This window comes from Lepidochelys kempii, chromosome 26 (genome assembly GCF_965140285.1).
Source record: "Lepidochelys kempii isolate rLepKem1 chromosome 26, rLepKem1.hap1, whole genome shotgun sequence".
NCBI classification, from domain to species: domain Eukaryota; kingdom Metazoa; phylum Chordata; order Testudines; family Cheloniidae; genus Lepidochelys; species Lepidochelys kempii.
In genome coordinates this window covers 8038881-8061591 of record NC_136405.1, presented here as the reverse complement: position 1 = coordinate 8061591, position 22711 = coordinate 8038881, and the positions used below count along the sequence as shown (strand labels likewise).

The following is a 22711-nucleotide window of genomic DNA, read 5'->3' as shown; positions in this document are numbered from 1 at the left end:
ACTATAACTGGCCCAGGAGACAATGGATCTTAAAGCACAAAACATGGTTCTTATTTTTGGTATCACAGTCTTCCTGATCTATAAGGAGATCAAGGTGCTGGGAGAGGATGGAAGTAGTGAACATGGTTGATGAAGGCAATATTTTAATTACTTTTCAGCACAAGAACTTGATGATCCCACTCTAATAAAGACAACCTCTTGGTTCATTTAACTCAGGATAGTTATTACTTCATAAACAAGCAGCAGCATAAAGTTATCCAACATCTTCCCCGGGAGGAGATTGGGGGGGTGGATTTGGTACAAAGTGATCTAACAGACACACAGTTTTGTGAGAGCTTTAATGGCACAAAATGTTTATAGCTACAACTTAGACATGTACTGTAAACTGTATATAATGTTACAAAGTGCTAACTAAATATATGAAGGATGCATAATCACTTTGGCTCAGTTAACTTCAATAATTTCAACAAGTGGGTCAATTAAAAAATCTGAATTTCTAAGAGTCTTCCGTTTTCACTTTTCAAAACAGAGTAAGTAAATATGTACTTGCTACAGTTAAGTTAGCCTGCCACATTTTTTTAATGTGTGAGTTTATGTATTTTTGCTTGATCCTATTTACAAATATTTTAAGCCCGTTTTCACTGAACGTAAGAAAAATGAAGCCTGCATTTTTTTTCAAAACTGTAAACAGGTATAAAGCTTTTAAACAATATTTATCTTAACAAAACTTCAACTATCAATAGCTGAAACCCCTTTTCAAATGATACAACAATCTGTTTCAGTTCATTGTAAAACTAAAAGTTGTAGACTTCCATCCCGAGCTTACATTAGGGTATCAATAAATACTGCATTGTATCATTGTATGATAAGTGCTACAGTGATCAGGTATCCATTTTTTCAATAATATTTTCCATGAACAATTTTTAATTTCACAGCTGCTTGAAATCTTAGCACATAGCTGTGTTTATCCTCTAGTCACAAACTTGAAACGTATTAATTTATCAAGTATTATGCAGATGAATCCATCTAATATGGATGGTGTTTTTTTAAAATAAAGATATTCCCTACTTAATATAAATCTATTTGTCCACTATTCCAATTTTCATACAAAAGAAGATGCTATAATTAGTACTAATAAAGTATACCAGCCTTTCTCCCCTTCCCATTTTACTTAGGTCTCTCAAATAAGGTGGTTCATACTGCCTAAAAACATCCTTGCCACTTGTTTCTTCCACATGTCTGGATGAAACCCAATATCCACGCTTGAAATAAATATGTAGTTGTAGATAATTCAAGAGCTACTAATATTTGAGATTAAAAGAAAACACAGATGTCTAAACAGAATACTTCAACTACCCTTTCACCCTGGACTTGTCTTAAAACCTTCTCCTAAAGGCCGTGAGAAGCGGAGAATAAAACGAACACATTTTAGAAATGGATTTCATACTTCGCCTCTTTGCTCCCTGAGGTGCCTTTTTTTAAAGCAAACCTCAACTAGGAATTAGCCTCTATGTTTGAACTGTTTTGAACTATCACTGCTATACCAAATCATCAACTTTATCTGATGCAAGCAGAAAATTTAAGGTACCTTTCTCTTCCAAACTCGCTGACCAGATTTTCTGAACATTTTCTACAAGTCAACCTAATGCATTTTCTATTTAAATGAGACTTTGCTAGTTTTAAAATTAACACTGGTTCCCTAAATATTTCGTATTCAAGTCTATATCATATTATTTATCTATGATAAAATATATATTTAAAAAAACAGAGTATTCTATCCTTCAGAGTCATGCTACATGTTTTGAAATCCAATAAAATCTACTTAAGGACATGGCTATGTCCCGATGCTTTTTAACAATTTGGTACTAAAGCTTCACATTTTGAAAAAGGCATCACTGAAGGACAAGACTGAGTGTTCCCAAAGATAAAAGTTCAACAACATTAATGAGAATTCTACCTAGCTACATAAGACGTCACGAGTGACCTTAGGATCTACGTTATCCCCAAGGGAGACCATACAGTAAACAACGAGAAATGGGAATATTGAAAACTTCACAAAAGGAGACATCATGTCAGAGATTTACAGCTTGTGCTTCTTTACACAACTGCAAGACTGTTCCCAACAGCAGGTCAAATGCTTCGAGTAGCCACTGAAACGACCATATCTTTATAATTGTAGGTGGTTTCAGGAGACTCTCCTTTTTACAGCGAGTCTAAATATACCAAAAATATTTGCATTCAAACTGCTTTTATAAAGGAAAACTTTACATTTAAAATTTTCCAGTAAGGAAAAAGCTAAAGGAAAATAAAAGCTTCTTCACATGCAAACGACGCAATTCCTCTTACGTTTTCTAGCCATTAGATTTTCCTACCAGAAACAAGGAGCCTATTTCATAGAAAAGACAAGATTATGACAATTATCTAGTATTAAAATATGCTGATGACTTTAAGTTGTTATCCTGCTTTATGTTTTGTGCAGTCTTTACCTTCTGCAAACTAAACGTCATGGCCAAAATAGGGGGTTAGTAAATTACCCAAAAAGCTGGTTTTAAAATTTATTTATTCTTTATTGCCAATGATTTTTTAGTTTGATTTACAGCCAACGGTTTCTAAAAACAAAGACTCACTTTTACTCTTGAGTTTACACTTTTACTCTTGAGTTTCTTTTAAAGAGATTGGCAATTGTTATAATACAGTCCACATTTATTCCAAGAGCGGTTTCAGATTTAAGTCAGGTTGTACTAGAGGAGACAACAGCATCACTGATAAAATTATAATTTGCTGGTGGAATTTTTGTACCTAAAGAAGCCCTTGCAATGTATAGACAATTGTAAAGTCTGTTAGGCAACTGACGTGTTTTGCAGGCCAAAGGGTGCGGGGAGAGAAGGTGGGTAGTCAAACACCTCAACAGAGTTCCAATACAATACTGAATTCCAAGGGTTACTGGAACCTGGATATGTAAAGAAAGGGCGGGGCTGGGATCATGCTTAAAATGGTCTCAAGTTCAAATGTACTAATGTGACAATAACATCTTCACAGGTCATGTGGATTTCCAAGTTTTGCACTCTGCTTCTCTCAATAAGTGCTGGCTGAAGGCGTGGTCAGGCGTTTTCCAATGTAGATGCTGAAATAAAAACATAAAATATTATACTTCATGGGAGTAGTACCCTTCACAACAGTCCTTGCTCATTCTATTGTTCTAGTTTGCCCTTGTCAATAGTTCCCTTTTTTTTTTTTTTTTGGGTGATGTTCTTCCATAACACCCCCTTCTCTTCTATACAAGTGACTTTATCTAAACACTTAACTGGAAAGGCTGAGATTTCCAATAGAGCCCAAGGGATTTAGGTACCCTGATCCCATTGAAATTCAATAGGAGGTGGCTATCTAACTCCCTAAGACTCCTTTGAAAATCCCAGCCAAAATAGTACGTACACCAAATTCTTTACGCTACACTTAAAGAAAAAGATATTAGCACAGGCTTTAAAACATTGAGTGTTATGGGCTGACAAAAAGGCAAATCTCTAACAAATTAACCGAGGCAACTTCCCTACTTTATTTCAGAAATGTACTTATTTGCAACCAGACATCCTCTTTTCACATTTTCTATCCAGCTAGTTTAGCCAAAAACTAGGACTGAGGAAAAAATTATTTACAAGAATATGTTAAAATCAGAGTGGAAGGCAAACTTTGTGCAAGAAGTTAAATAAAAACTGAAATATGGTATTTTAAACAGTACATTTCTCAGGCCCCACCACAAGAGGGCATGAGATAGATATTTGCAAACCTAAGACCTTTAGCATACTCAGTGATCACTTCTAATTACAGAAATACTAACAGCACTGAAAATTCAGTAGCTGATTTTGAAAGACAGAAATATACACATCACCGTTTGTACCTGTTTCAAGTTTCAAACCCTTAGTTTCAGTACCATCATGCAACTGCAGTAATGCGAGCCACTCAGAATTAGTGGGAGCTTACACATGGGTCTGGAGCATTATCTAATGATGTTACACAGTTACATCATCAGTTTTCTTGGCGCAAAAGAGGAAAAAATACTAGAATATTTATGCTTAGAGTCTTATTTTTCTTTTATTACACTATACTCTCAGGAATTTGATAGAATGAGCAAATGAACAAGTGGGTCATGCCACAGGACACTGCAAAGCTTCTTTGCAGTAGGATTTCACAGTCAACTAAGGTCACCGATTTCATGATAATCTGTGCATTCTGAATGCATGAACATGCAATCTCCAACTTTTCCTACAATCAAGTAAAAAAATTTGCGTCACTGCAAAGGTAGTTTTCCCTACATCTCAAATACACTTGATGTATCAGCACAATGTCAAGGTAATCTGGTCATTCTTATTATGCTCCTCCTCAGACTGGTTATTCCAATAGTACTACAATAAGTATACAAGCAATAAAGATGCAAAGTTTAAAATTAGTCTTTGTACTTACCCTAGTCCCAGAGCCAAAACATGAGATATAAACAGAGATGGGATGAAAACCTTAAGAAACTCGGCAGAGAAAATGCCACCTTTCTTCATAGCTCCGCTCTTTCTCATACTTAAAGATACTGCACGTTTAGGATGTCTGAAGTGAAATTCCCTGACGGGAAAAAATAGACAGGAATATTGCAGAACTGCACAGAACACTGCCAGATTTTCTTCATGAACTAGACAGGGCAAAAGCCAGATTGCAGGGGCACCAAATTGAAATACGAGGCAGCGTTGAAAGACCACTTATTCAAGTACAGAGACAATGGGAGCACAGGCTAAAGAGACAAGCAGGTCTTGGAGAGGAAATTTCAGTACATGACTTGTTAGTAATAGCCACATTTTTGTTTCAAGCAGGGATGTAGAAATCTCCCAGATATGGATAGCATCCTCCAATTTAACTAACACTTTGCACTCACATAGTGCTTTCCGTTCATGGGTTTCAAAGCCTGATAGTGTCTAGGGTCCCCGTGGCATCAGTAAGCATTATACTTATTTTACAAATGCAGAAACCAAGATGCAGAGACTTTAGGTGACTTGCCCAGTACCACACCAGTCAGTGAGATGTTACTAAACCCCACCAATGCAAGCTCCAGGTACCCTACTCTAACAAGTAAAGACACTGGTTTTACTGGAAAAAGTAACTTCATATTAAGCTTATTGTTGGGTTGCTTTCAGTAAAAGGATCTCGGTTATGCTAATACATTTTTGCAGCACTTATTGGTTTTAGGCTATCTATCCTCCAAGGGAAACCCAAGTCTTCAAAGTGATGAACCCATTTGGATAGCCTGAATAATTCCATATACGTGTGCAGCATGATTCTTCTTTCCTTCTTACGAAGGAGCGTTTATTAGTAAAGAGTTCAACTCACTTGGGAGGAATGTTTTCAGGCCTACTCGACCAGTGTGAAACCCAGTCAGCACTTCTCTTCAAAACTTCCACCTCTTTCTCTCCTTCTACTGCTTCCTCTTCAGACTGAAAATACACATGGGACATGCCTTGTAACAACACTTAATCAGCTATTCCGCATGGTATTAATTTTAAGAGCACCAACTGCAGTGACAAAATGAGAAGCAGCAGATGTTGGCAGTTTTCATTCCACTGAGCTCTTTCTGCATATGTTGGGATTGGGGAGGGAAAGGCAAGGCAATGACGACTGAAAAGATATTCTTGCATCAAGCGTTTATTTGGAAGGGATTTTACTATGCCCACAGGGTCCGCTGAAGTCAGTGCACCTCTGATAAATATATTATTTTATTACAGACTTAAGTAAGCTTCATTGTATGATATTTAAATATATATATTACAAATTAAAGCGAAGAACAATTGAGAGGATGATTTTAAAAATAGTCTGAATAAGATGGTGTCGCATAAAATGTTTTCAAGTAAAAACCTTTCCCTAAAACTTTAGCGATTCTTAAATCAGATGTAATCAAATGAAAAGGGCAGTATTTCTGCCCAAACTGTACAAAAGTATTTTAAATCATTTCTTCCAGAAGCTTGTCAATGTCAAAACAAATCTCTTTTTTGTTTGTTATTTTACTATCGTTATTTAACATGTATATATGTATACTATGGTAGACCTCAACTAGGTCTGGGCCCAATTACGGTAGGCACTGTACACGGTAAATGACAGTCCCTGCCCCAAAGATTAATACCTCCCTCTCATGGAAGGATTGCCATATACAGTGCTTAATTTGTAATGGAAGAGGTGCCAGGGCTCAAGAAACTGTTTTACTTTCATAGCTGACGCAGCAAGCTCAGAGGTGCCGTGGCTATGAACTGCCAAGCCTAGAGCTGTATGTATTGGCATTCCCAAGCTGTCCTCTCCCCGCTGAATTCACTGGGAGCCTGAGACCAAATTCAGCTTTTAGCAAGGTTACATTTCACCACTTGGAGTACAGCTTAGCTGAAAGAGGCACCAAAACAAATGGAGAAAGGGAGCCATGCTGAATTGTAATAGGGAGATGGCAACCCTGAATGACAAAACAAAAAGCAAAGGAGCTCACTCAGAGTAGTACGGTTCTCTACAGGGCTACAGAAGGATGACGATCCTATTGCTTGGCCATCCTCTCTGACAAAAATTCAACTTGCACCGTTCGTTTTTCCACTACTGCTCTCAACGTGTACTGCTGAAGACAGCAAATTTCATAAAATGACCAAACTAAGAGTTCAGCATTAGATTCCCTCTCCATTTCGGGTTGAGATGACTGAGAAATATGTGAGCTCACTAACCACAGAATGATGATTCTGAATTCTTAGGTAGTAATTTAAATATTTGTAAAACAAATAGTTCTATCACATACCTACATAATTAGATGTGAAAAAGAAATCCTGCCAATCTCTCTGATAACCTGCTACTACATATACTCAATCACATTATTTCAAGTTCAGGTTTGGTGCCTGATATTCTCTCTCTCTCCAAGGTTTAAAAATTGAATTTTTATAAAGTCCAAGTTGTATAATTCCAAAGCATGTGTTTCAAACTAGACTTTTTTTCCCTCCCCACTGCTGGAATTTAAACATACAAACAACTCCTTCTCTGCTCAGTAAATTATAAAAACAATTTTTTTTTTATAACACCACCTCACAGAGCAAAGTTTAATAGACATATTATAATCTCCTAAAATACAAGTTTATAACATAGTTACCATCATAACCTTAACTATACAAAAGCTTCAATGATTCATTGAGTCTATTTACATGGAAGTAAGCAAGAATGGATAATTTTGTTCACACAGTTCAAGTCAAATGGTTAATTTTAAAAGATACAAAGAACATGGTACAATACAAGTAAACACGGTTATTCCAAAAGGCTAAAGGACATTTCCAGATTTTGAATAAACAGGCTTTCGACAATTGGAGTTTAATATTCTTGGCCTTTAATTCAGTATAGGTACTGTAGACTCAGATGTTTCCATACCATATTAATAATGCATTGCGGGAAATTAACAGTTTAAAGCTGTATATTTATATACAGAATTTATCGTTTTAAGTATTTGGCTTCAGTCCTCTAGCATGCTTCACTAATTTATTTATTTTTTTTTTAAACTCATCTTGATATGAAGTTGTCTATTTACAATAGACAAAATTGTGTCTTAAACACTGCTCTCCTAGACAAAGTGTTGTGTACTTTAGAGTTTACTGGAGAAAGTACCTGAGAACTATTGTCCTTACTCGTGTGCATTTCCACATCAAACATTATCTGTCCGTCTTCTTGAGGGGAAGGGCTAAAGGAAAGAATGATGGCATTACTGTCACTTTTGGGTTATTAAGTTACTGAAACATCAGTTTAATTGCATCATAGTTCAATTATTTCTACATATAAGGTACGCAGACAATGCAGATGAGAAACAAGGATCCTTTATCATTATGCCCCACAAGGAAAAAATCCTCCAAGCCCCAAAAGAATTTCCATATTCCCAGTTTGTTCTTGTTTTCATACCATCCCCACCCCCAACTACCCTTCAGTTAATCATAAAGAGATGGGCAGGACCCCCTCTACCATCAAGAATCAGCACAGTGACTCGACTGTAACTCCGACCCAGGAGCAAAAGAACAAAATGGAGTCCTGAACTCTCATCCCCTGAGAGGCAATACATTGCTATTGTTGCTACATCACTGGGCCATCTTTCTGATATACAGTAAAACTAACCTTAAGCAGTCACTAGCAAAATCAAGTTACCTAGAAGATGGATCCCTCAAAGGAGTTTGAATAAAACTGTACCTGAAACTTTGTAGGTATTTTAAAAGTGGCTGCTTAAAGGACTATATCTGTGGGAGGAATTTGTTAGTGTTGTTCCATGGCACACTAAGGAATTTCTCCAGCAGGCATTACATGTTACACACCAAAATATCTTAATAGTTAGCAAATTAACCCAAAGGAATAAATACTTTTATTTCCAATACTAAAACCTGAGTATACTCTACTAAAGGATTTCTCTTTAGTAACATTCACACCCAGATGGGAAAAAATGCTACAGAATTTAAAATCAGGGAGAGTGTAAAGGTACAGTGCGGTGTAGACATGTCATTTCATCGCATCAAAATTGCAGACACCCCTCTTTAATCTGATATTAGCTTTCATTAAAAAGATGGATAATGAGTGGAAAAAAAGTTACACTGGGAACAGGACCTTTCTTTTAAACTACTCAGTAAATGGTTTATAGCCGTTTGCACTCCTTTCTACAAATGTTTTAGACCTCAGGTTTCTATAAATATCAGACTCTTGTCCATAATCATGAGCTGATACGCTCACTACAAAATTGGAAGTTTAGTTTTCCACCCATTTGATGTTGAGAAAAAAGAAAAAGGGATTTATCTTCATCTGACATTTTTATCTGACAGTATTTAAATCAAAAATACTGGGGCAGTTAAAGGTGTGGGTGGAGAGAAAGTTCCTACCTTGATAAGAATGAAAATGAGCATTGCAGACACTACCTATCAAATGTTTCTAGTTGAACTGGAAAGTGAAAACATACTCTGCTAGTTACTGGCAGCTTAAAATTTTCTTAGAAATAAAGGTATAGCAAACAGTTTGCTTTTTTCTGAGGGAATAGCTTTTAAAAAAATATTTTTTTACTCTTCTTGTCCATTGTACTTGGTAATTCTATTTTGAAATGATCCTTGAGTTAATGTCAAGTTCCATCCATATTCATTGTAGGTGGTACATCTGATCGAGCTTGATATAAATGTTACATACTTGACATGGCAAGAAGAGAGCATTTGTCCAGCAATATAAGAAAAAGAAAAAGAGGCTCCTAAGACAGCTCCAACACCGTCTTAATTGTCCAACAATTCTGAGGATGAAACCTTAAGGGTATCGCTTGCTTTGACATGACAAGCAAGATTATTTTACCAGATATAAATAAATACATTTTGCCTTTAACGGAAAAAAGTAGTTAGGGCTTTTTTGAGCAAAGACACTTTTTTTCTCCCAACTACTTCTTCTGTGAGAGAAAGAGGGGTGGAAATTATAAGTCAGTTGTCTATTCTATCACTACCTTGCATTTATTCTTGCCTGGACACACAGTATACAGATGTAACTGAGTAAGTTACTTTGAAAAATTTCATAAAGCCAAGGTATTACATTTTCATCATAGTCAATACCATCTTCAGTCACAGTATCCCTTGTTCTTACCTTCTCTTAAATAATCATGCATCAGTAATCACACGGTTAATTATTTTTTTACACAGTACATGAACAATGTTAATATGAGATTTCACACTGACATTGATGCAATTTGTTCTACTCCTGCACTTTTTTATTTTTTGTTTAACAACAATTACTTGCTTTTCAAACAAGCCAAGTTCTATACTGGTTAAAGTTAGCAGGATTCAGCAAGTATTCCAAATGGCACACAGGCTGGATGGAGAAGTATACAGCTAATAAAATGTTATTTGCCCTTGATTAAAGCATCAAGAATGGAAATTGCATCACATAACATATGAAAAAATGAGTGGTTCAAGAGACCTGATACAGCTGTGTTTCCTTACCTGTCACAGTGGGAACTAGCCCTTGAACTACTCTGTCCTGATTCGTGCTGGGCATCCAGAAGGATTTTTTCCATGTCTCCATTGTGGATAGAGGAGGACGAAGGGACATGTTCCAGGCCCCCATTTTTCCCAGTGGCATTATCATTGCTATTGCCATTGCCGTTCATCTGTAACTCCACCCAGGAACCTGTTGGGCCAGCCAGATGGCACTCATTAAAAGCAGCGAAACTAAAACCTCGCTTAAAGTTTATCATTCACATGCAGAAAGAATGTGAACATGGTGAATTCAGATAACATCCACTGATGCCAGAAAAAAGAAAAATGCTCACAAACAAATAGAGAAGACAAGAATGGCAGGTTTGTTTCCTCCTGTCCCTTAAGTTAACTGTAGACTCAATAGCTCTGAACTAAACAGTCTTAATTTGGGTAACTGGAAACAACAACAGTCATTCCCCTCCCTCATGCTTTTTTTTTTTTTTAAATCCCCTGACAGGCATCCCCTTCATATGTATCAGGTTTAAGCTCCAAATCCTCACCACCCCTCTCTCTACACCCCACCCTTGAACCAAACAAATTCCATTCTTTAATATTCCCTTTGTTCTTCCCCACTTAGAGTTTCGTGCCTTTCTCCCGACAATGCCCCCTGTGCTTGGAACAACCTCCCTCTCTAGCCATATGGCAAGCAATCTCCTTTTCCTCTTCCCAAACAAACCTCACTTCTTTCAGCTGGCCTTCCAATCCCAATCTCTTCTCCAGTACTGTCTGTTACCCCTCACATCAGAACTTTAATAACTGGGATGTATCCAATTTAGATTATAGATTCACAGATCTATGAATTATTAGATCCTTGAGGTAGGCCCCTTGTTTTCCCACATAGTTAAGAACTATGCACATCTACTGTACGCTAAGAAACTAAGTTGGTTATAATTAGCCGGAAATGGTGTTTGTGTGTTCACACATATGCTCCATTGTTTATGCTCGGTATGTGGGAAAACTGGGGTTCTCACTTTGTAATACGTTGAGGTGAGCGGGCAAAGTCTCTAACCATCTTAAAGTCCCATCTAAATATTTCGTTTAACATTTTCTAATTCAAATAGTTCAAATAGTGCAAATAATTACTGTTAACCTAGTTAACCGCTTTCTTATAACTGATCGTTACAACCTATTTTTGCAGGGAAGATTCTATACACTAAGTACTACACTTCGCCTACATATATTGTAATTCATCCTGTCTCTGCTCTTATAACTAGTTTTAACTACAGGATCTTAGCGTAAGGGCCTCAATTGCATTGAGAAGCTGCATGCATCATATTAGCACTGAAAACACACGCTTTAAACTACTAAAATACAAGAACATAATTCCAACTGCAGACTGTACTAAACATGCATAGTAACAACATAAAACTTTTACCAGTACATTAAGCAGTCACAGATTTCATTTAGGATATTTTGAAAATATTCATAAATAGGTAGTTTATGTTCTGACTGGTGAATTTAAACCACTTGAGTCCTGACATATGGGTCACCTATTTAATCTAGTGCCCATTCAACTGCAAACCTGTGGTTCTTATTCAAACTCATTAACTGTATCACTTGAGAATATAGATAGTTTACTTTTTAATCGGAGTACATTAATTGTTTGAGAACAGTTGGCATAAGCTGAAACACTAAGTTTCTTTTCTGCATAAGCTCTTGTTCTTTGGTGCAGTAATTTTACGTTTGGTGTCGCTTTTGCCTTACATGGCTCAAGCAATTCATTTTATACCTTTTTTCAGACCCTCATCTCAGACTACATTCAAATTCAGAACCTGATTACATCCTATTTAGTCTGAAAAACTATGCCACTGAGATGTTACAAAGTAGTTTGTGGAAGAAGTTGTTGTTTTGCATCTTTACATACTAGCAGGGTTTTTTTTTAATCAATTCAGCTCTTTGGTGTAACTAGGATTTATTATGGCATACAGACAACCTAAATACTCTATTTTAAAATCAAAACTATTAGCACGCTGGACTACTTTAAAAACTAACAATTGTGTTTAACGGGAGGAATTTTCAATAGCAACAACTAATGGGACTCTCACCCTGTTATCCGAACAATATAAAGTTGATACCTCTTAAACAAAAATTGTTTTCAAAGCTTAACACAAATTTTCTGCCTGTCAATACATGAACTGCGATAGCAGAGAGCAAATACTCTCAGAAATAACACATAACTATTATCTTAAAAGTAACATGCTTTTCTGATTCTTTTAAAAAAAACTTTCGACTGTCACACCTAAAATATTCCTTCATCGTTTGTTTACTTTTTGCATTAGGGTATAAAAGGTGTCACTGTTATCTTGTATAATGTCAGGTTCCCCAATCTGTGTAATCTTTTCACTTCAACCAGGGAAGAGAAAAAAAAAATACTGTGAAAACAGAAACTGGGAGACTGGAAAACCTAAAGTATTGGCAGGGGTAGTAGTAGAAACTACTTTTAATTCATTTTTTAAATTTACTAGACTAAAGTTAACACTGTGCATACAAACTATTGGCCAGTGATTTTTTTTTTTTTAAAGTGAAAGTGAAATTTTAAATGGAGATTCAGGTCTGGTCCCAGGGAATATCACCACCATTGACCTCTTAAGGTATTCTACCTTGGCTACAAAAAGCTCAACAATATGCAACCCATGTTATTTGAGTCAAACGAAGCCATCAATTATTAATCATGCTTAGTACACTCACGTAAAGCCCATGTTCAGACAGGTGCTGGGCTCAATTACATGAGCTGCAACGATTTTATGGTATGACATATTGCAGTGATCTTTGTGGGTGATAAATTATGGGCGAACGCACACTGCCCATGTACAAACCCATGTGCGTTCTGGGAGTGGAGGTCAGATTCCAAGAATTCCTTTTCTGGTTCCAGAAGTTGTGTCATAGAACCAGTGGATCAATTGCTAACTCTTTCATACCCGAGCAACTTCTCCATTACGTTTCGGTAACCAGGAATGTCTCCCAGGCTGGAGATGCTGTTGATTATATTCACTAACGCAGTGTGTTGGTTCCAGGAGTCTTACAGAGCAGCTGCAGTGAGAAGATGATGGTGTTTCTGCCACTGTCAGAGCACTGCAAGATGATCTGGAGCCCATGCACCAGTTGAACAACCGAATGTCTGGCTGTTTAGCCAATGAAGCACGAGCTGTGGAAAGGCAGTTTTAGGTCAGACCAACCAGCATGGAATGGTGGGACTACTCCGTATTTCAGACCTGGGATGATCAGCAGTGACTGCAGAATTTCAGAAAAGGAAGGCCGCATTTCAAGAAATATGCCAGGACAGTTGACCTACCCTAGAGCAACCACCTTCCATTATGAAATCACTAATATCTGTGGGAAGGCATGCTGCAATTGCAATTAGGGAATTATTTAGCTCAGACAGCTACAAGTCAGTTGGTAACAACTTTGGGTTCAGAGAAGCTACTATGGTGGGATCTCGAATGTCTGAAGTAAATGAGGAACTTCTTTTCACCCTCAGCCACCCCCACCCCTGCTGATGTTGTACAGCAGAGTTCAGAAACAAACAATAGGCAAGAAATGAAGGCAGAAATACTGGAGGCTGACAGTTAGCATAAATAAGGAAGGCCACTTCTTGTAAGGTTAGCCTTGTGGAGGAGTTTTGGTAGATGACCAAAGAGGAAGCCTGGGATTGCAGTGAAGGACTAATCAGAATGGACTGCTATAACCTATCGCTGCACCGGCATGATTAGGACTCAGTTGTGCTTAATACGCTACATTGTGGAATTTGCTGTTTAAAGTTGTGTTAGAGGCACACTGGAGGAAACAAGTTAAAACAATTAAATACTCCTCCCATCAAAAGAAGGCCAAGGAGAGAGTTTACATGAGAAGCTGCACGTTCTCCATCTGACCACTCATCTCTGATGAGTCAAAACATGTTTAATTAGCGTCAACGCATTGTGATATCAAGCTTAAACACTGCCACCGATTTCCAACACAGAGGTCAAGGAACAGCCACCAATTGCTGTTTGAAAAGGTGCTTGATGATCCCGTCCATCAAAGACCCTATGTTATAACCTTCCTTCTGGATGAAATGCGCTGGATATGAAATCCTCTAAAGTCCATTCGTGCAGCTCCAAAGTGATGGCCAAAAGTAACTGGTGGAGATCAAGTATATTCCTTTTTCCTCTGCTTACAGATCCAGATATGCTGGCTGTCTAGTATTAGGACTGGGAGGACCAGCAGCAACATTATCCCAGAAAAATATTTGAGACTATAACAGTGGTTCTCAACCTGCAGCCCTTTCAGCACAGAGCTGCGGCACCTGTGACATCCTCGGGTCCCTATAGGTAGTATTGGATGCGGCCCACATAACACCTGAAAGGTATCTGTTTTGATAAAAATTGTGAATTTGACATTTTCTCAAAAGAGAAAATTGTCCAAAAAGCAATCTGAAGCAATGTCATGTATTTTTTAAAATAGAAATTTAGTCAAGAGATTAATCTGTAATAAAAGTGACACGGTCAGCTTTTTTTTTTTTTTAAACTCCTTACAGACAGCTAACAGATTAAAACCAAAAGACTAGTTACTTTTCCCCATTTTTTACTTTCTTGCATTTTAATAAACTTGGACACACCACATACAAATTTCAATTTTGTTTTTAATGAACAAGTTCAGATTTACTTTCAGGTTCTCATGGACTAACACAATGATAGGGTCACATACACAGCAGAGGAATAATTAAATGTTAAACTTTCATTAGAAAATTTATCTGTCAAGGAAAAAAATTCCATGAAGCTTAGATTTCACAAATCTTTTATCTTAAAATTCTGGACCTAAAGTGATATGACAGTGTCCCCTTTACAAGCAACAACTGTATGTATCCAGATCATCAGGCATACAGAGATGCTTAGGAACTGAAGCATGTATGAACATGATTGTTTGCTACACAGCTTTAATAACCTTGCTTCTGTTAATTAGGTCATACTATAGAAAAACTTTAGCCAAGGCTTGTTGCAGAGTAGGATGGATTTATTGTTTTGGGTATTAATCAAAATTCAATTTACTTTTATTAGACTCTGTTTCTCAAACTGACATCACAGAGTCCTGTTGAAGGCAATGGGGCTCTATGCAGAATAAGCATTTTACCATACTACACGACTGCAGGGGTTGGTCCAACTGGCTAATTTCTGCAGTAACATTAAAGAAATTCACAGGCAAATTTTCCTAAATTCTACTGCAAGTCTGAAGCAGTGAAAATGATGCTTTCTGGCTCATGGCCATTATGCAGTCACAGCATCTTCTATTTGATAAAGAATTCCAATGGACTTCGCTCTTACCCTTTAGTTTTTCATGATCTCATAAAAGCTATAGAATCTAGCATAATCTGTTGACTGTTGAAGTATCACTCACTAAATGCTTAAGTAGTAATTAAATACACCATTGTCGAAAAAAAGCTTTTCCATTTCCCACAGTAATATTTTCCATCCAACAGATATCCCACACTAACACTTTAGCGTTTTTTGCTTCACCTTTACAGTAAAAAGGCCAGAATGATGTAGCAGTACTTCATTAGCCAGGGACTTTGAGCGCTTTACACAAGCACCGGTGGTCACTTTCCAGCAGCACTCAACAATAGCAACCAGACTTCTCACAAGACGGGATGTAGAGCCATAACAGAGACTACCCTCTTTTTTCCTCAGTAATGTAGTAAATATTGTTGAAAAACAGACATAACATAATTGTCAGTGTGTTCCAGTTTAAATTGTTGGGTTTGGGGGTTTTTTTGTTTGTTTTTTGCTAATATCTAACAGAAGTACGAGGTAAGAATTCAAATCCGAGTGAGGCTTCAGGAAATACCAGAGAGCGCACACTCTTGTGGTTACTGCACAAGACTGAAGTCAGGAGTTCCAAGTTCCATTCCCAGCTCTGTCACTGACAAAATGGGCAACCCTCACCTCTATATGTGATTTGAGATCTTTGCATGAAAGGTGCTAAATAAATGCAAGGTATATTTTAGAACAAAAATGAATTAATGTATAGACTCATTAGTCTGACAAAATTCAACTGGCAACTGGTATTGAGCCTTCATGGAGGTGACTGGTTACATCTGTTTTGCTCATGGGGCCCACTCCTGAAAACACTCCATGCTACCACATGGCACTTGCCAACCTGAGGAGCTGCACTGATTTCACTAACTCTTTATGCTCTGATCCCGCAGAGAGATATCTGTGGGCAGCCCTTGCAGGCACCTGCATGATGCCCCACTAACTTCAATGGCAATGTGCCCCTGTGGAGTTCATTTCAAGTTTGGGACCTAAAAAGTTTACACTGAACTCCCTCTTGCTGCTCTCATCTTACAGATTGACGTCTCCAACACAGTAAGTAAGTCACTGTAATAACAGTGAACAGAAAAAGGGAAAAAAAATGAAGTATGGAAGAAAGAATATCTTCAGATCACGGATAAACTAATTTTAAGTTGTAGAACTAAACATTAGGTTTACTTGGACATGCCAAATGTAAAATGAAATTTCCAAAGTTAAGTGAAATCTTATCAATTAATATACACTGATATATTTTTACACGTTAACAGCCCTGAATAATTTGGATATGGTGCCTTTGTTTTGTTTATTTGTTTGCATGTGCAGTTCTCCGAGGCCAACACATCAGAGAAACACACTGCTGTAATTAACATGACACTCAATGCACAGACATCAAATGCAATGGCAATGTTGTTATACCGACATAGTTTACTCTCATCTAATACATTTCCCACTGAATTAACGGAGATCACTTAGCTGGTCCTATTGAAATGGTTTGTGGATGATTTAGCAAACTAGGATAGAGGGAATGGTTAATCATTAATACATTTTGTTTTACCACAGTATCCTCGGCACGTAAAAACAAACCAAAATATATATATTGAATGGCTGTGTATTTGAGATGTAAAACACATCAGTTAAACCAATATGAGTTCCTAGATAAAATCACCAGTCTTCCACACAAATATTATCCTTAGAACAAAAGGATGCAGCAAAGCAGCTGACATACATGCGAGATATGAGAAAAACAGCTCACGTCAGTGATATTGAGTCACTGAATAAAGTCATTCCCACAGTCAAGCTCCTCCCCACTTTCTTGCTGTACCATCATCTTTGCTGTTAGAACCAGTCACGAAATAAATTCATTCCTGTCACAAAACAAACCAACTCCCTCTCCCCATTAAATACCAAGTCACATCCGTCTTTCCTCACATCCCCTTACCTCATATCCCTGTTATTAAGCCTGCTACTAAAATTCCCCGCCCCCTTCTGCATTTGACTCACCCACTGTATTTACACCCTACCCTCTAAAACTTACTGAGTTAAACGTGATGGTTTGGTCTCTTGATATTACCTAAACTCAGCCATTCAATAAACCTATTACCACCACAAGATAATCCCCTGCCCATGGTCCCCTCAGCTGCTTCCCATTCTGACCAGTGCCAATTTCATCCCCCTTTAACTCCTGAACACCCTCCCCTACTGTCATCCTCCCACAGACCACCAGCCCTCATCTCCACCCCACAGTACACAATAATACACCTCCCCTCACCACTCTGTCCAGTATGCAAGATGCAGACCACCCCGCCCTCCAAAAATATCCATCCAGGGGGACTCCAAAACCATAAGCGCCTTCCAACCCCCTACAGCGTCTCTTATTCCTCCTCCACACCCCAGTGTCCCCCAATCCCCTGGAGCCGCCCCGCACACCCTATTCCTCCTCCACACCCCCGTGTCCCCCAATCCCCTAGCCTCCCCGCAGACCCGACTCCTCCTCCACACCCCCGTGTCCCCCAATCCCCTAGAGCCACCCCACAGACCCGACTCCTCCTCCACACCCCCGTGTCCCCCAATCCCCTAGAGCCACCCCACAGACCCTACTCCTCCTCCACACCCCCGTGTCCCCCAATCCCCTAGAGCCACCCCACAGACCCTACTCCTCCTCCACACCCCCGTGTCCCCCAATCCCCTAGAGCCACCCCACAGACCCTACTCCTCCTCCACACCCCAGTGTCCCCCAATCCCCTAGAGCCGCCCCGCAGACCCTATTCCTCCTCCACACCCCCGTGTCCCCCAATCCCCTAGAGCCGCCCCGCAGACCCTATTCCTCCTCCACACCCCCGTGTCCCCCAATCCCCTAGAGCCACCCCACAGACCCGACTCCTCCTCCACACCCCCGTGTCCCCCAATCCCCTAGAGCCACCCCACAGACCCTACTCCTCCTCCACACCCCCGTGTCCCCCAATCCCCTAGAGCCACCCCACAGACCCTACTCCTCCTCCACACCCCCGTGTCCCCCAATCCCCTAGAGCCACCCCACAGACCCTACTCCTCCTCCACACCCCAGTGTCCCCCAATCCCCTAGAGCCGCCCCGCAGACCCTATTCCTCCTCCACACCCCCGTGTCCCCCAATCCCCTAGAGCCGCCCCGCAGACCCTATTCCTCCTCCACACCCCCGTGTCCCCCAATCCCCTAGAGCCGCCCCGCAGACCCTATTCCTCCTCCACACCCCCGTGTCCCCCAATCCCCTAGAGCCGCCCCTCAGACCCTATTCCTCCTCCACACCCCAGTGTCCCCCAATCCCCTAGAGCCGCCCCACATACCCTATTCCTCCTCCACACCCCCGTGTCCCCCAATCCCCTAGAGCCACCCCACAGACCCTACTCCTCCTCCACACCCCCGTGTCCCCCAATCCCCTAGAGCCTCCCCGCAGACCCTATTCCTCCTCCACACCCCAGTGTCCCCCAATCCCCTAGAGCCGCCCCACAGACCCTACTCCTCCTCCACACCCCCGTGTCCCCCAATCCCCTAGAGCCGCCCCACAGACCCTACTCCTCCTCCACACCCCCGTGTCCCCCAATCCCCTAGAGCCTCCCCGCAGACCCTATTCCTCCTCCACACCCCCGTGTCCCCCAATCCCCTAGAGCCGCCCCGCAGACCCTATTCCTCCTCCACACCCCCGTGTCCCCCAATCCCCTAGAGCCGCCCCACAGACCCTACTCCTCCTCCACACCCCCGTGTCCCCCAATCCCCTAGAGCCTCCCCACAGACCCTACTCCTCCTCCACACCCCCGTGTCCCCCAATCCCCTAGAGCCGCCCCGCAGACCCTATTCCTCCTCCACACCCCCGTGTCCCCCAATCCCCTAGAGCCACCCCACAGACCCTACTCCTCCTCCACACCCCCGTGTCCCCCAATCCCCTAGAGCCGCCCCGCAGACCCTATTCCTCCTCCACACCCCAGTGTCCCCCAATCCCCTAGAGCCACCCCACAGACCCTACTCCTCCTCCACACCCCCGTGTCCCTCAATCCCCTAGAGCCACCCCACAGACCCTACTCCTCCTCCGCACCCCCGTGTCCCCCAATCCCCTAGAGCCGCCCCACAGACCCTACTCCTCCTCCGCACCCCCGTGTCCCCCAATCCCCTAGAGCCGCCCCACAGACCCTACTCCTCCTCCGCACCCCCGTGTCCCCCAATCCCCTAGAGCCACCCCACAGACCCTACTCCTCCTCCACACCCTCGTGTCCCCCAATCCCCTAGAGCCACCCCACAGACCCGACTCCTCCTCCACACCCCCGTGTCCCCCAATCCCCTAGAGCCACCCCACAGACCCTACTCCTCCTCCGCACCCCCGTGTCCCCCAATCCCTTAGAGCCACCCCACAGACCCTATTCCTCCTCCGCACCCCCGTGTCCCCCAATCCCTTAGAGCCACCCCACAGACCCTACTCCTCCTCCACACCCTCGTGTCCCCCAATCCCCTAGAGCCACCCCACAGACCCTATTCCTCCTCCGCACCCCCGTGTCCCCCAATCCCCTAGAGCCGCCCCGCAGACCCTATTCCTCCTCCACACCCCAGTGTCCCCCAATTCCCTAGCCACCCCACAGACCCTACTCCTCCTCCACACCCCCGTGTCCCCCAATCCCCTAGAGCCACCCCACAGACCCTACTCCTCCTCCACACCCCCGTGTCCCCCAATCCCCTAGAGCCTCCCCACAGACCCTACTCCTCCTCCACACCCCCGTGTCCCCCAATCCCCTAGAGCCGCCCCACAGACCCTACTCCTCCTCCGCACCCCCGTGTCCCCCAATCCCCTAGAGCCACCCCACAGACCCTACTCCTCCTCCACACCCCCGTGTCCCCCAATCCCCTAGAGCCACCCCACAGACCCTATTCCTCCTCCACACCCCAGTGTCCCCCAATCCCCTAGAGCCACCCCGCAGACCCTATTCCTCCTCCACACCCCCGTGTCCCCCAATCCCTTAGAGCCTCCCCGCAGACCCTATTCCTCCTCCACACCCTCGTGTCCCCCAATCCCCTAGAGCCACCCCACAGACCCTACTCCTCCTCCGCACCCCCGTGTCCCCCAATCCCCTAGAGCCGCCCCACAGACCCTACTCCTCCTCCGCACCCCCGTGTCCCCCAATCCCCTAGAGCCGCCCCACAGACCCTACTCCTCCTCCGCACCCCCGTGTCCCCCAATCCCCTAGAGCCACCCCACAGACCCTACTCCTCCTCCACACCCCCGTGTCCCCCAATCCCCTAGAGCCACCCCACAGACCCTACTCCTCCTCCACACCCCAGTGTCCCCCAATCCCCTAGAGCCGCCCCGCAGACCCTACTCCTCCTCCACACCCCCGTGTCCCCCAATCCCCTAGAGCCACCCCACAGACCCTACTCCTCCTCCACACCCTCGTGTCCCCCAATCCCCTAGAGCCACCCCACAGACCCTACTCCTCCTCCACACCCTCGTGTCCCCCAATCCCCTAGAGCCGCCCCACAGACCCTACTCCTCCTCCGCACCCCCGTGTCCCCCAATCCCTTAGAGCCTCCCCGCAGACCCTACTCCTCCTCCACACCCCCGTGTCCCCCAATCCCCTAGAGCCGCCCCACAGACCCTACTCCTCCTCCACACCCCAGTGTCCCCCAATCCCCTAGAGCCGCCCCACAGACCCTACTCCTCCTCCACACCCTCGTGTCCCCCAATCCCCTAGAGCCGCCCCACAGACCCTACTCCTCCTCCGCACCCCCGTGTCCCCCAATCCCTTAGAGCCTCCCCGCAGACCCTACTCCTCCTCCACACCCCCGTGTCCCCCAATCCCCTAGAGCCGCCCCACAGACCCTACTCCTCCTCCACACCCCAGTGTCCCCCAATCCCCTAGAGCCGCCCCGCAGACCCTACTCCTCCTCCACACCCCCGTGTCCCCCAATCCCCTAGAGCCACCCCACAGACCCTACTCCTCCTCCACACCCTCGTGTCCCCCAATCCCCTAGAGCCACCCCACAGACCCTACTCCTCCTCCACACCCTCGTGTCCCCCAATCCCCTAGAGCCGCCCCACAGACCCTACTCCTCCTCCGCACCCCCGTGTCCCCCAATCCCTTAGAGCCGCCCCACAGACCCTATTCCTCCTCCACACCCCAGTGTCCCCCAATCCCCTAGAGCCACCCCACAGACCCTACTCCTCCTCCACACCCCAGTGTCCCCCAATCCCTTAGAGCCACCCCACAGACCCTACTCCTCCTCCACACCCCCGTGTCCCCCAATCCCCTAGAGCCTCCCCGCAGACCCTACTCCTCCTCCACACCCCCGTGTCCCCCCAGCTCCCTAAAGGCCCTCAGGGTGCCAACGTACCTTCCCCCCGGAGAGTCCCACAACCCCCGCCCAGGGAACCCCAACCCCCCAGACCCTCCCCCACCCCTCGAAGCCCCCCCAGGCGGACGCAGCCGAGCCCACGTCGCCCGGGACCCTACGGATTGGCCCGGAGACGCTCGCGTGGCCCCGTTCTCCACCAATCCCAGCCGCGGAGAGGGGGGGGGAGATGCTGGGGGGGGTCGCGCTCCCCGCAGGCCCTCTTTATTTACATGTCATTTGCCTATGCTAATGCACTCACTGTTGAGGCCCGGCTCAGCGGGCGCCCCCTCGGCCGGGGGGGGGTGGTGGTTGTTGGGGGGGTGGTGGTGGTGCTGCGGCGGCTCCGGAAGGCAGGACATGGCGGCGCGGCGGCAACTGAGGCGCCTCCGGGGCTGGGACAACAACAACAAGCCAGACTCCGCCCGGCCCCAGCGCCCCGCCTCCCGCGGCGGCGCAGGCGCAGCCCTGAGACACCGCCCACTCTGACGCAAGCGCGCAGGCGCCGCCCCACCCACGCAGGTGCCAGCGGCACGTCACCTCCAGGAACGACGCACGTCCTCCCCCGAGGCGCCGCCTGGCCATCACGGCGCATGCGCCGCTCCTCAGCGCCGTCTCTTTACACTGCGCATGTGCCACTCCGAATCCGTTCCCGCCGCCGCTGGGGTACTGTCTACACTGCTCCTTCCCAGCGCTGAAACGTGCAGCGCTCGGGGGAGGGGCGGGGGTGTCAAGTGGCAGCGTAGACAAGGCCTCACCAACTCCTAGGGAAACCAGTTCCCTCTCCCTGCTCGTGGCCGACGGTGGGGGAATGGGGAATTCCCAGACACGACAGAGAGACAGGACTCTTGGGGGAGGACTCAGAGACCGGACACCCCGGAAGATGGGGCGGGCAAGAGAAAGGGGATGGTATATGTATCTTCCTCCTGCGTGGCCCACCGCATGCAGCGGATGAAGCGGGTTTTAGCCCATGAAAGCTTATGCCCAAATAAACGTGTTAGTCTCCACGGTGCCACACGTCCTCCTCGTGTGTTTTACTCAGAGAACGTTCT

At 44.0% G+C, this 22711-nt stretch overlaps 1 protein-coding gene across 1 annotated transcript; it reads right to left on the bottom strand.

Annotated features, from left to right (window-relative positions):
* Positions 1-321: 321 nt before the first annotated feature.
* On the bottom strand, positions 322-22112 carry BNIP3L (BCL2 interacting protein 3 like). The gene is made up of 6 exons (XM_073325380.2): positions 21922-22112; positions 9993-10179; positions 7654-7726; positions 5368-5471; positions 4459-4608; positions 322-3124 (listed from the first exon to the last, which is right to left on the bottom strand). The coding sequence occupies exons 1-6, from the start codon at positions 22019-22021 to the stop codon at positions 3076-3078; spliced, it is 663 nt and encodes a 220-aa protein (XP_073181481.2). The 5' UTR covers positions 22022-22112; the 3' UTR covers positions 322-3075.
* Between the last annotated feature and the right edge of the window lie 599 nt (positions 22113-22711).

Coding starts and splice junctions, on each gene's coding strand:
- BNIP3L (XM_073325380.2), bottom strand. CDS start 22,021: ATGTCCTGCCTTCCGGAGCCGCCGCAGCACCACCACCACCCCCCCAAC. Junction 10,180..21,921: donor CGCTGAGCCGGGCCTCAACA/GTGAGTGCATTA, acceptor CTGGCCCAACAG/GTTCCTGGGTGGAGTTACAG. Junction 5,472..7,653: donor GTAAGGACAATAGTTCTCAG/GTACTTTCTCCA, acceptor GTGTATTTTCAG/TCTGAAGAGGAAGCAGTAGA.